The sequence below is a fragment of the Pocillopora verrucosa genome, chromosome 10 (assembly GCF_036669915.1).
Source record: "Pocillopora verrucosa isolate sample1 chromosome 10, ASM3666991v2, whole genome shotgun sequence".
Classification (NCBI taxonomy): domain Eukaryota; kingdom Metazoa; phylum Cnidaria; class Anthozoa; order Scleractinia; family Pocilloporidae; genus Pocillopora; species Pocillopora verrucosa.
This window is the reverse complement of record NC_089321.1, coordinates 8693068-8707833: the sequence shown is the minus strand read 5'-3', so window position 1 is coordinate 8707833 and position 14766 is coordinate 8693068. Positions and strand designations below refer to the sequence as shown.

The following is a 14766-nucleotide window of genomic DNA, read 5'->3' as shown; positions in this document are numbered from 1 at the left end:
CCGGCCACAATTTCCGATAACACTCTTAAAGACAACGTCCGGAATTCCAGTCAGAAGATAAAGTCTGGAACATCAGAAAGTATCTTTTAACGGAGTTATGCGTTGATGTAAAATTTTCAGAGATATAACGACAGTCAAAGGCATACAAGAGCGTGAAATCTTAAGTATGGCCTGGAATAGTGTTTGGTTTGGAATAGGAATAACGCCACTGCACTTTGCTATTAAAAGGATTTCGTCACGCCAGAATCGAAATAATAAATTGTTTTGTTGATCCAGTCATCCATTGTTAGTTTTCATACGAAATTGCAAGCCTATCTGATTTTAACTTTAGAATTTAAGGTTGTACGTACTTCAAGGTTAGAAAGCTTTCTTAAGCCGACCACTTTCACAGCACTTTACCAATATTGAAACTCTGGGTTCAGGAATCAGTCGACATGGAAAGGCTAGGGGAAAAAATAGGGGAGGGAGAGATTTTAATTAGCTTGCCGTGTAAGGGTTCAATTGATAAGCCCCTTAAGCAGAGTGACTCTTAATAGAGACTGTGGGAAGACATACCATCTTCGTCCTTTTTCTGAGTGCGTGAGATTCAAAGCTGGAAAGAGGGTCTGCTTTCACCGGTTATCGTTTGCTACCTTGAAACAGTTTAGTGTTCGTGGTGTGTTAGTTGCAGATCGCATTGCACTAAAATGCTGACAAAACAGTTTTGAGAAGAATCCATTTTCCTTTGGGAACATTCAGTGACAAATTCAGGACATTTTAGAACAAAATTTTCTAGATGTTTAATCCAAGATATCTTTTTTAATTGGCTCAGCGTAATTGATTTCGGAAATTCTAACGCAAACATGAAACAAGATATGGACTTTTGGGTCAGATTTGAAAAAAGTGTATCTGAACATCGAATATTTTGGTGTAGCCACTGGGTATTAAAAAGCACACCGTTATAACAGAAGACAAAGTCTGCTGGACAGAGATATGAAGCCGAAAAGTAAGGTCACCCGAACTGGGTCGATTCAAGTATTCTGTGAGAACCCAAAACCACCCTGATAATAAAGAAATTACCTCCAAAGTCTGTAAGAAATTGAGAATCTTTTTAAATACTGTAAACAGATAACCAAGCGTGCCTTTGAGTTTGTCACTAGCCATAGAAAAGATGCTGTTCACATACGCTCGATGACCTCGCAGATAACCGCAATGGGTACAACTGATCAAATAACTTAAGCCATGGCAAGTGTTGAGGAGGAAAATGAAAGAATTTCATCCAGAGATAAGGTACTTTCTTTATCTCCAATAGAATAATATCAATCTTCCAAGCTATCTTGAGTTCCCATTTGCACCCATTCTTCATAACAATGGAACCCTTCGAACAGGATATCACCCAAGGGTTATTAAGCGATTAAAAATTCCCAATTAAAACTTGTCATTCAGAGAGTAGAGTGTTTAGTATGTTAAGTATATATTTCTAAATGTAGCAAATTCGAGCTGAAGTCAACCACATTGACCTTTGAGTATAAAAGACTTCAGTGTAGCAAATTTTGATTCTACTGTGGATCTTGCTTTCCAAGCCTTTATCTCTTTTTCGTAATATTTGTAATAATCAAAGATAACTTGTTGTCTTCCGCACTGGTGATCATGGGTATCAGTTCAGGCACACAATCGATCGAAAAATTGTGATTGGCTGTTTTTTAAACACAGCATTTAATCACCGGAAGTATCAAAATATCTTTTGTGGTTTTCCTATCTTAGCGAGGACATAAACATGTTTTAAAATTGCTTGATTGATTAAAAGAAGATGGATACTTATGATCAGGGACCGCGATCTCTTTCAGAAGAAAGTTCGAGAACAAAATCTAAAGGAGGAGGATTTCAGCGGAAATATAACAATGCCATTTTTCCTTTTTTTTTTTTTTATTAATACCGACCAGAATTTAAGGGGCTCAATCCCCTTTGCGCAAATTAAAAAAAAAACAAATTGGCACTGGCTCTTAATAATTTAAAGTTCAGGACCATTGGGTTTTGGTTACTTCAGAACTCTAAGATTTGATAAAGTCACTGACATTTTATTTAGATATTTAGATTTTTCCATTTAACTTTGCACCGTAATTTACTGTAAACACATTCATCTGACGTGTAAAAATTGCATCTGATGTTTGGAAACTCCATATCAATTAGCCTCTCATAAATGTGGTTTAAATGGAAAAAAACTGAAAAGTGTTCGATGCGTAGGTTTGAGAGATAAGGAAGCCGCCTTGTTATAATCCACTCAGGAATTAGTACACATAGGATGGAATTACAATTTCGTTAAAATGTTATACTAGAGATATCCATCCTTATCCCGACTAATGCTTAATCACGTTAGTTTGTTGAGAAAAAGAATTCTGCGGTCTCATGCACGTATGATATGCCTGAATGTCAGAAATATTTCTTTGTCGTGACTGAAACTCTCCTAACACAGAATTCACTGATCAGTTTCCAAACAAACAATATCCTTGCGTTGGCGTGTAGGTAAAAAAAATACAAAATAGGTTAATCTGATCATGCCGAAGCGTTGTTGATAACAGCAAATTTACCACCGAAGTCGGAAAACCTGAAGTTTTCAGTGTCTTAGTCTCCAGAATCTGTTGCCTTCAGTTACGATCATGTTGAACTTGGTTTAAAAAATAATTACCCAGAACTACTTTTTATTCGAAATGATGCCTCTAAACTAAATGAACCTTTGCATGCCAAAGCGATGCAGAACGTAGTCTAAAATTAGATGCGACACGAACTGCATGCGATAGTTGCATTAATTTTCTTGCTTCTCGATCGATAGTTAACTTCAGAAAGACAATCTTGGTGTGACATATACAATCCTACGCGATAACTTAAGAGCAAATTTTTGGGTTCCCACCTTTCTTTCAATGAATACGATGCTGATAGGCTTGGTCGGGGAGAATGAGTTACCCCACAGCTTAGAAAAAACAGTGTCGCTCAAACAGCTTCCTTCGGACTCTCAAACTGAGTGGGAAGTAAGTCGACAGGATTTCAGCTGGGATCGCCGAAGCTGTATTGTATATTCAACTAATCATGAACATTAAATTGTGCTATCTGGTGAGAGCAGTTTATTTGTTGATTCAGACAGTTGAGGTGATTGGATCTAGCCACATGGCAGACAAATTGATCTATTTCTTAGCCTTCTACAAAACATTGGTAATTGTCCTCGCTGAGGAAAAGAATTTATTTAGGCTTCAGTTATTAAAGCGGAGCTCAAGGAAAATTGGATAATTAAGATTTCCTAGCGAAATCAGTTTTCTGGTCTTTCTTCAATTAGTTTAAAAGGGAAGCGGCAATGTATACGTGGGAATCTTTTTTGGCAAAGCATCAAGTCTCCTATTTTTTTCCAACTCTAGACTCAAGCTTTCTAACACATAATCCATCATTACTTTGAAGATTACTTTCAACTAATGAAAAAAGTGCTCTATATAGGTCTATGCTACAACAATTATTTATTTCAAGTCACAAGTGACATTGGTGTTTGTAGGCAAAATGTTGGCAATGATGAAGCACCTATGTTACCTTCAAGTCACATATTGTGGGCGTGGAGAAACCTCGAAATATGAGCCAAGAGTTAATAACAACAACAAAAATAAATTGGGTGGAATGTTCAAAAATTTACTTTCGATTGCACAAATAAACATGATAAAAGTAAGAACGTCAGGAAAGTTGAACCACGAGTGTATGAAGATATGGATCCAAGAACTCTTGCTTTCTCAGTCTCCTCCAATGTAGCTGTGAAGGGCGCTGGTGTGGTGGTTTTCGTCTGATTATTTTCTATTGTGAGCCTCAGACTTCTGACATTGGTGCTGCGTTTGGGTGCCTGGGTCGTGCTTGTATCTGCTGGGATTAAGGTGACTATTTTGAAGCCCTGCTTTTCGTGCTTTGTTTTATAAGGCGATGGATAATCCAGTGTGTGGTAAGCGTACACCAAAAGCATCGGTCCTGGCTGCAAAAATGAATTTGTCAAAAAATGGCGAGATTAAAGCTTAAAGTGAAAGGAGGAGAAAAAAATGAACTACTCAAGGACATCTGGGAGCAGCCGAGCAGGCGATAAATGGATCTAACAGTCAATTCGCAAAATGGTTTTAGCTGACGTTTGTATCCCAAGTGTCAAATTCATTCCTTTCGACGTTTTGTATGAGCAATTCAAAAGATCATTCGTGGAAATCACTCTCTATCTTTTCCTATTATTAAAATCATGATGTTGTCAGCTCTTAACATTAAGTTTGTGGTCCTTTGCAATGTTTGTTTTTTTAGCGGAGGTACACTTCTAAATCGAGTTATAAGTTCAAAGATCTTTGGACTGCGTTAACTAAAGTTGTTTTGCTCGACGTGGAAAGTACTTTTTCAACCTACCGTAGTTAGTGGGATGATATGCTCATGTTTATCTTAGAAATAAATTCTAATTATAATAATTTGTGATAAGTGTAAAACATATTCGGAGCGCGGAATCCAAAGGTCTGAGGTTCGATTCCTCATAAGGACTCAGAATTTGTCTTTGTCCCACAGTCGTGACAAGACGAAAAACTTCCTCTATTTCTTTACCGAGCTCAAAAGTTACCATCTCTCTAATTTTATTTACAAACATGGTGTTATCGACATTGTTGATCCCAGCAGTTTGAAGGACGCGTGTCATGTGAACTTCGCACCGAAGTGCGAAATCCGAAGGTCTGAGATTCGATTCCTCATATTATATATGAGGAATCTTGTCCCACGCTCGTCACAAGACGAAAAACATCTTACCCAATTTCTTTAACGAGCTCAAAAGTTACCATCTCTCTTACTCTATTTACGAAAGTGTAAAACATGTTTCACTGAGGACCGAACTCACGAACTACATGCCAAAGATATGTGGCGGCTGTCATGAAAGAATGAAGTGGTAATGTCGACTTAAAAAATATTCCTGCATTTCGATAGATATACTCAGTTTATTGGCTCGTAAAAACTGTAATGCTGTAATGTAATGATGGTGTCGAGTAATTTATAATTGAAGTTATCAATACTGCTTAATCCTGACGTCAAGAGTCTCGAAAACACTCCTGATTACTCGGGTAACAGAGAGTGCTACATTATAAACCCAAGATTTGAAAGGGGAAGGATGTCGATATAAAAAATTAAGAAATTAATTATAAAGAGTATTGAAAAAAATTGATTTGCATAGAATTAATAAGTTCATTCTAACCTTGATTTCAATGTCTTTCTTGTCGCCAGTGTCTCTTTTTCTGTAGAATTCCAAGAATGTTTTGCCGTTGCTTTCATTGAAAGCTGTAAGATTATAATCTTGGTATAGATCTGCTAAAGGTTCTGAATAACCGCCGGTAAAACGATCCTGGAGATGACAAAATGTTACAAATGAACTCTTAGAGAAATGAAAAGATGTTATTTTTCTTCTTCAAAAGCTTCATGATTTGCAAAATACTTCTTTCGTTGTATGGTGTTTGACCAAATTGAACGAACATAGAGAAAACTTCAAGCCAGACAGCAAATATAATAATCTTGCATTAACAACATTCTGTGCCTGTATTATGAATTTGTTCATTTTCATATTTTTTTTAAAATAGATTGCTCTCACTAAGACTGAGAAAGCGAAAGCAAATCAGTGGAACCGGATAAGCTGGTGGTTCCTGCCGATTTACTATTTTAAATGCGTGACCAAGGACGGATTAAAAACCAAAATAATTATTTATTTACCTCGCTGGTGCGTTGTTTCTCTCTCGACATGCATACTTAAGTAAAGTATAAAAATCGTGCTACTTTTCTAATTGAGATTCAAAACTTCCAAAGAAGAGAGAGATTTAAATACACAGAGAGGAACTTACGGTGAGCCATCCCCTTCCATTTTCAATCTTTCCAACAATCACATCATAGTTTTTCATTCTGTTGATTTTGTTGGCAAATCCGAAACCGACCCATCCGAGCGTGCTAACCTCCAAAACAAAATTGACTGTATTGGTGCCATCATTGTACACCCAATACATTTTAAATGCTTTTTCTCCATCGAGGTAAACAGAATTTAAAGTTTCCTTGGGATGGACAATAGAAAACTCGAAAAGTAAAATCAGAGCAGAGAAGAACAACTGCGACATTGCGAGAAACGTATAGAAAACCAAGGTGGAACATGTGATATTGTCATACGGATTAACTTTATTCGCCAATATTTTCGAGGAAGATATTGAGTCTTTGGGAGTAGAGCCCTCTTTTATACCTATATCGAGTTAATCCTTGAGTTAAAAGCATTTCAGTGTAACCAGAAACCCATTATCAACCATGGTTACCGCTACCACAAAAAAGACAAGTCGTTTACAATACGAAAACTGACTCAAATACGTGTATCGCTCGCAACTTGATCGAAAAATAACATTCAGTTACCTTTGTTGTAAAATATAGATTAAGACTAGGCATGTTTTATTCAATTCTCGAAGATTCGTCAATAAATTCTCAATTCCGCATCATGTCAAAGCGTGTGACTTAATCGTGCCTCTAAGGATTTGGCAAACAGCACGAAAACGTGACAATTCTCCCGCAGCGGTGTAGCTCCAGAATCGTCCAATACTACAATATTAAATCAATCCTTCTTGAAATAATGATATAGTAGTACCTTGTCCAACGGTAAACAATAGCTTACAATGAGAACTGTGCTGTACGATTAAAATTCGTGTGTCAGAGAGAGGAGAAATCAAGAAGAGGAGAAAAAGACATTTTAATTATCTTTAAATGATTTCAAATAGGTTTTCAGTTTTGATAGTATTAACAGCTTGTTTCAACCATGGATTAGATGGCTCTACCTTATCCTTTGACAATGGTAATTTTCATGTTTCTTGGAGGTACGAAAAAGACCACGATGAGTTGCATTTCGAACTCAACGTAAAGACAGAGGGATGGGTTGGATTTGGATTTACCTTCACACCAAAAAAAATGAACAACTATGATGTGATTATCGGTGGAAAGACCCGGGCAGGAACTCCCTATTTGAATGTAAGTTGTTTCTTGTGCACTCGCTATAATTAACGAATTAATAAGATATCTTGTCTGCTAGAGTAAGTTGCTTGAGGTTATCAAACAAGTGTTTTAATTAAAAACATGGTACAATGTCGCGTTGGAGCTATGAACTCATCAAAGGAAGAAATGTCATTCCCAATCTTCAGGATTTTTTCACTGTTGGGCTCACTGCTCCAGTCTTGGACTTGAAGCAAAGTTACATGTTGGACATGGCCTCGAAGCAAGACGGGATCACAACACTCCATTTCCATCGTCCAAGGATCACGAGTGATTCAGAGGATATTCAGTTTAACGTAAGTTGACGTTTGTCAAAATTGACTCATGCAGGTTCTCGATTTTTAGCAACGGTCTCCTCTAGAGCGCTCAGAAATCATCTTCGTTTGTTTCCAAAAGCTATAGGAATTAGAAATTTTGTAGTCTGGGAAATACTCGGACAATTTGAATAATAATGTTCGTAAAAAACATTTCCTAAATCAGTTTTAACACGTTTTTTGTCATTTCTACTTACATGTATGTATAGATGACCACCAGTGTGTTCATACTGTGGGCGTATAATAAAATCGACGATGCACGCGACCCAAGCAGCTTCAGCAAACATTCTCGGAAGGGTTACAGTAGTGAACCTCATAGAATCGTAGTTGAAGCTATTCCAACGGTCGATGTTTCAAGTCAAGACAGTACGAAGCTCACAACATTTCACCTGAGCACACCGCCTCTCGCAACGCTAAAACCGGCAAAAGCCTTGGGATTTCAACTAAACCTAAGCACCATGACCATCGCAATAGTCTTTACTCTGAACCTCTTTGTTCAATTGGTACTCAAGTAACATAGGATTTATTGCAAGGAGCTGCCAAGAAGTTAAGGAATCTTTCCAGTGCTATTGTTGTATGCGCTTACAACTTATCATCGGTAACATTTTACGACACTCAAATCATGAAAAAGAACGATTCAAGCGTGTCGTAATTAGTAAGGATCATAACGAGGTCAAGCCCTGAAAGGTTTCCATCTGCTAACTGGCTTATATCTAATATACACAATTTGTTGCTTTGTTTTTATCACACGTAAAAGCCTACTCAAAACCTAAGTGTGTTTACATTGTCAATGGCAATTTGGCTTATTAACGAAGTTACGAGAGGCCATCGGTTGGTTTTTTCCGGCTCAATCCGACTTTTTTTCTACTATCGCAACCTTCAACTTGTTATTTTATAAACAGAGAAGAGTAATTATATTTTGGTTGTCGCTTTATTCTTTACTGTAAGCTTTAAGTTAGATTTTGGGGACAAGGGGGGAATATCAAGTACAGACCACGATCTTGATGCCTAAGAATAGGATCTTTGAGAAAGAAATGAATACTCGAAAAATCACGACGTCCATTACCAATCAGCACTGATTCCTAATTGGCAGTATCCCCACCATTGTCTCCTTCTTACCAACCAGAGGCACTATGAAGTGATGAATCACGTATTCAGCCATTATTGAAAAATCAAATTTTAATAAGGAACATTTCTCTAATCGGGTTGCAACCAAACAGAAATTACTTTTCAAATCTTGAGATGGTTCGCTATTTGGATTTCCTTTGATCACAGGGAATCAGTATGGAATCTTTCTATTGATACTACTTACACTCCTGATATAATTTCAACAATTCCGAGTTTCCTGAATGTCTTCTGTTGTTATATGTAGATAATTGCGAAAACATTCATTTTCTGCAAATGTTGAAATGCTGAGTTCCATGTCATTTTTTCTCCATTAGATCTAGAAATTGTACATCTCTAAAGTTACTTAAAGAGTTAAAAAGAGGTCTATTAGACATTATATGTGTCGATCATCTTTAAGAAGTTAATTCAAAAGTATATAAAAATGAACTAAAAAAAATTTTCTTAGGTAATCAAAGTCAAATGAGCATAGTGTAATGAATTGGTAAATACCGAGCTAAGTTGTGGAGGACTCTCCAAAGGCTTCATTCCTGCTCTTGGCGCTGGACAGCAATCATTTCTCTCCAAGTGGCGAAAAAGGGAGGTCCAAAGTCTGTTCCTGGTGTACAGTGTAAAAGTATAGCGAAAAATGGGGATTTTTGGGTCAGGTCGCGTGAAGCAACCCAACTCTAGACCCCTTTTTCTCTCCGCGCCTTCACAGAGCCCCACCTACTTTTTTAATAAGTGTGTGTAAAAGGATAGGAACCATAAAATTTTGAACTCTTTAGAATATAGATATGCTGAGCCAGTGAGACTCGACTCTTGCATAGCTCTTGAATGTTTTTAAAGCTTTCTTAACTCAAAATTACAGTTGTTAGATTCCCCTGACTAGTTACACATAACCAAAGGCCGGATGCGACATTTCGACGAAATGAAGATTTGTTGTTGATGTTTTTTTTTTTGCAACATAAAGTTCTTATTTGGTTCTGCAAGACATGTTGTAGAGTTGCACTGTCTCAAAAGATTATGCACTGGAGTTTCTAATCTCTTGACTGTCCTGATTCCTCGAACAAGCGATGATTATCTATATCACTTAAAGCTATAGGGCTTGCGGAAAACAAGGAAGTCCGCGGTTGTGCAAGGTAATTGCTTGAGGTCCTACGCTTTGATCAAGGAGGTACTGAATCAGTTTAAACTGAACCTTTGGTCTTATGCTGACTATAGTCGAAAGTAAAATTTTTAGCATAAGACAACAGTATTCAGTACTTTAGGTTCACGAAGAACACAAGGCATATGGAATGAAGGATGAAAAAATGTAAGTCTACCTTAAAGTTCGGCATAATCGCACAAACGTTAAAAACACCATCTTTAACGTCAGGACAAAAAAAAAACTCACCCTTTATCCTTGAACATATGGTCACTGGACGGATATGGCAATGTTGATAATCTCTGCACACATTATCTGCAACTGATAAACCATGACTTCAACGGCAGGCCGGGTGTTTAAGATATTGGAATTGTCATCAATTGAATGAAAATATAAATTAAATAATTTTAGGGACTTTTCCTTTTTGTACTCCTATGACAAATTACTTCCTGAGACTTTCAAAGAACGCAGAAAAGCTCAGTTTTAGATATGATTATTTACGAAAAATCTACCCCACATAAAGTTGGCATTTTGCTTTTTTATTTTAACGAATAAGTACTCTTTTGCCCATTTCAGTCAGGGATGATTTTACATCTTTTTTTGTTACCGATTCATTACTCTCTCGTCAGCATAAAAAAGATATTTTATGTATTGGTCAAATAATTTCATTTCGGTATAATCATTTTCTCTAGTTGAAAAATGCAAGAGATGCACGATTTGTATTGCCAACTGTATGGGTTTTTTTCAAGAGCCATTCAAAAAAATTTTAAGTTAAAAGGGGCAACCGGGATTGAACCGGTGACCTCTCGATCTGCAGTCGAATGCTCTACCACTGAGCTATGCCCCCGCAATGAATGAATGGCAAATTTTTGCAGTTAATAGGCCACATGACGCATCATTCAAATTTAATGAGTCCTCGCTTTGTTATATGTGGGGGACTTTGTAGAGAGCCCAGAGATTGTCGTTTCTTTAATCTACGAATAAATTCTAGATTGAAGCAAAGTCGTTTTGTTGTTTTTTTTGCAGTATGTATGCTCGTATGCTTGTTAGGCAGAGGAATTAAAGGCGCAGTAGTACATGAGATTTGCTGACAACACAGAAGAAGCCGGCTTGTCGCGCATGGATTCTAACGGGTCCTCGCTGATCCGCGAGTGTGTTCGGCGGCTTTGTATGACCCGTGATCTTCTCAATGTCTATTAACCTGATTTTATATTCATTATTTCCATAATTTGTTGAAATATTACCGAAATTGCTTTGATTTTGGTGTAATACGCTGTAATTGGTCAGAAACTCGCGTCAAACTATCAACCAATGAAATGCAGTTTTTAATTTGGCTCCACTCGGCCACTCGGCCACTCGGTTTTTTCCGCGCTTGATCGGCTGATACATGTATTCACTATTTTAAATGTTTTCCTAGTAAGCCGCAGCAATCGACTTTTTTGTGACACAGACAAAAACAGCTCAACGTAACTTGACTGTTTAACCCTAAAACTGCCAAAAGTAACCAGCATTTAATTCAGTTTTGCCCACATTATAACCATTTATCAAACATTAACGTCATGAGAATAGTGAAAATGATCAGTGACTTAAGAAGCTGCTGATTGTTAAACAAACTCTCCTTGAATCTATCATAAGAAGTGTGTAGAGAAAATCGCTAGGAATATGCATACTGATGTTGTCAAACCTTTTATCTTAAGCAGGAAATTAAACCTTAAAGCTTCGAGTTTCTTGGGATTTTAACTCCATAACAATAACCCAACTTAGGATAAGGAGCTTGGTCGCGATCATTTTAAGTTCTTCTTAGCGACACAAAAGTAATAATCTTCGCCAAGTTATTTCAGCGTAAGCTTCCTATAGGTCACTTCCCTCGCTGAAAGAAATTTTTGTCGATCCTCTCCAGCTGTTTCAGCAGCAATTCTTTTTACTTGTCAAAAAAAAACTTATTCGACGAAATATTCAAGACTAAAATACTAACGAGATATAGTGAGTGAAAAGGAAAACACTTGATTCTAGTCTCCCTGCAGATAGGTATCTTAACTAAGCCTACTTAGTGATAGGTCTACAGAGCAGTCGGTATAAATGTTCAGAAATTGAAATCGCCTGGAACAGGGAAAATTATTGTATCCAGCGGTGTCACAATGTAGACAAGGAACATAGGAAGTGTTTTTGTACTAATTGACAGAAAGAATCGTTTGATACGAGACTTGAGGAAATTAAGAGTTATCCTGCGTCGCAGAGATTACTTAAAGTTACATTATATTTTGATTCATGCGGAAAAAATATATTAACAGATGGCCTTTGGTTTCCGTGGGATTCAGCTAATTGCGAATAAAAAAAACAAAATCTGAGAAAGACCTTTAAATCTTAGGCCTTTAGAGGAACATGTTATTAAATCTATGTAACACAAAACATTTTCAATCCAAGGAAACTTGTCTTCTACCGCTGAGCAGTGAATTGGACATAATTTTGAATTACTTTAAGCTTTCAACAACGCATCATTTTCCAATTTGTAGCAAAATTACTTTAACAGAACTTCACGGAACAATCAATAATCTCTACGCTGAAATCCGGTACAGGAAACATATATGGCTACCATGCTAGGAAATTGAACGATCTTTCGACCTGGGGTAAATCAATACTACTCTCGATCTTTGAACGCAACCCTTGATAATCAGAAAAAAAAATACATGGGGAAAAACCTGAAATACTTTGTAGAAAATATGTAGTGAAGATCAAAACACCCAAGTTACTTGGCTCCACTAATGACGCATTGTTTTCAGTAGAAAGAAAAGAATCCTTAATTTTTTCCCGGGCTCCACAGAATAAAACTTTTCCATTACTTATGGTGACAATTTTCGTTTATCAAGGCTCAGAGAAAGGCTGCAGCTCAATTGGAAGAGTAAGGAGTTTGCCGATAACCGAACAAATGGAGTTAATAAATCACGCGTGATTTTTGAAGTCTGTTTTCTATTTCCCGAACTTGTTGTGAAAGGATTGCTGAGCAGAGATATTCAGACATGCTCGATCAGAGCCGGAAAATACGATTCAGGCGAAATTTCAATGTTTTCATATTTCTGTTTTGTGGGCTAAATTGTTGTTTTTCACTTCGTGATTACGTGAGAATTTAATGTGCGAAGTCATGCTGTGAGAGATGTTACCCAAAACGGAACATGAAAATAACAATAACTGCAAAGATTAAAAAGAAAAATAAAAAAAAACTTTTACAGTTTTCTTTTGAAACCGAGGATTTTTATTTCAAAATGTTGGTCAAACGAGGAAGCGCACTTGAATTTTTAGTTTCTAGTCTCGTTCCAAGATTTCCGAGATATTTCTTTATCACGAGATACGTTAATTGGATAACAGTAACATAAAATTATTAATTCTCAGAGGGGGGTTCAAGCAACACTTTTTGATATCTACAGAATTTTCTTATCAACTTTTACTGAGTAGTTTTCACAGTTTTCAATCCTGATGTGGAACCCACCAGTGCGATGTCAATGAACACAGAGTTCCACAATTACCATGTCATTAAAAACAGTACATGCCGTGAGGTATTGCCGTTTCACACGCGCAATAACAACTGTATTACTTTTACAGATGTGTCGTCCATTCAGCCGCAAAATCAAATTTTTTTTGGTTAAAACGCAGAAAATAAACTCACTTATCTTACTTGTGCATTCAGAGGTGAGATAACAGGTCTCTGCACGTTCAAGAATCGCGCCCTAAAAACATTCGTAAAAAATATCACAAAGGAAAATCCTAGAGCGGTGACTCCCTATGTGTACAAGGATATTAAATGTCCTTTTTCAATACTTCTTTGAGTTTCACTGACCTACTGCCTCGGCAACCCAAAATATTTCTGAAATAAATGGTAGGTTCTTAATTTCAACCACAGAGATAAAAATCTGAAGACGATTTCTTCGTCGGTAGACCTAATTTAACTTTGTTTTTCCGTTTTTGAATGCTTCATTTTAAATTCTATCACGAAGATCCATTGGCCCGAACCAATCGCCTTGGTGAAATATTTTGAACAATATTTCACTGAAAATCAATAACTGTTAATATCAGCTTCATCAGATGCCGACGTAAAATTAAAGCAAGCAATTTGTCACATGGTTTTTATTTGAGATCCAAGTTTATGAATTGCTTCCCCGTTTTCTTGCAGTTAGATAATTAATATGACAAACATGTTAAAATAAAGATGAATTCCTTGTTTACCCACTTCATTCGCTTGCTACAAATCACAGCTAAATTTCAAGCTTATCTTCTTTTCAAAACAAGGCTGATATCATCAGTTGCCGCTGAATAAGTTTCTTTTAATTTATCAGTGCAAAACTAAAGAGCTTTATCAGTTTATCAAAGATTACAAAAACACAATTTTATTCTTGAGAAGTCTTTCCCGGAGTTTGCCATCATTTCCTTTGGGTTAGGTACCAAGAAAATTTCTTTTAAATCGACGCTAGTTCAAACACGAGCATAGAAACTGCCTTAGATGTTAGAGGAGCCTTTTCTAACAGTACAGGATCTTTAACGCTGTAAGGGAGTCGGAAAAAGTTCCTGCATCGATGGCGGTGCTAATTGTGACCTCCATACAACAAGATGAACATCGCATTAGAATGGAGAAATCAGATGTAACTATATTGGTTCCCCAAATTAACCATAGCTGGCACTCAATCTTTATCAACAGTGATAGAGAGAAATCACGTGCGGCGAAAACGTGGTGTTTGATATATCTTTTCTGAGACACCTTTCCACTGGTGCAAGCAGCAAGTAAGAAATTAAACGAGACTGGGAAACAAAGCCTTTTTCTCAGCAACCATAATCAGTCTAAAAAACAAACATAGGCATCTAACTCTCTCAATAAAAAAGTTGTCACTGAGAAAAATCTATTCTTCTCCCTTCTCATCTTTTTTCCTCTCTGTTGTAGGTGCCAGATTATCAAATCACTTACGACTTAAAAATTTGCTCGCCATTACAATGTACATGATCAATTGGCAGCGCACCCGGCGTAAACCAACGGGATCACGGCTGATTAGGAAATAATTACGAAGTTATTGCTGCACCCGCATGGTGCAACCATGTGCTACGGACTAAGTTTGATGAGTTTATAACAGATCTGAGCATATTCACGGACCGCCCCAATAAATTTAGTTTGTTTTTCTTTAACGTGGG

The 14766-nt window shown here is 36.9% G+C and overlaps 1 protein-coding gene and 1 non-coding gene across 2 annotated transcripts; both read right to left on the bottom strand.

Moving 5' to 3' along the window:
* Positions 1 to 3102: 3102 nt before the first annotated feature.
* LOC131791771 (DBH-like monooxygenase protein 2 homolog) lies at positions 3103 to 6152 on the bottom strand. Its single transcript, XM_059109153.2, has 3 exons — positions 5853 to 6152; positions 5216 to 5362; positions 3103 to 3979 (listed from the first exon to the last, which is right to left on the bottom strand). Exons 1-3 carry the CDS (start codon positions 6117 to 6119, stop codon positions 3641 to 3643), a joined length of 753 nt encoding a protein of 250 aa, XP_058965136.2. The 5' UTR covers positions 6120 to 6152; the 3' UTR covers positions 3103 to 3640.
* A 4217-nt stretch (positions 6153 to 10369) lies between these two features.
* Positions 10370 to 10441, bottom strand: Trnac-gca (transfer RNA cysteine (anticodon GCA)). Its single transcript has one exon. It is a non-coding gene; the product is annotated as a tRNA-Cys (tRNA).
* Between the last annotated feature and the right edge of the window lie 4325 nt (positions 10442 to 14766).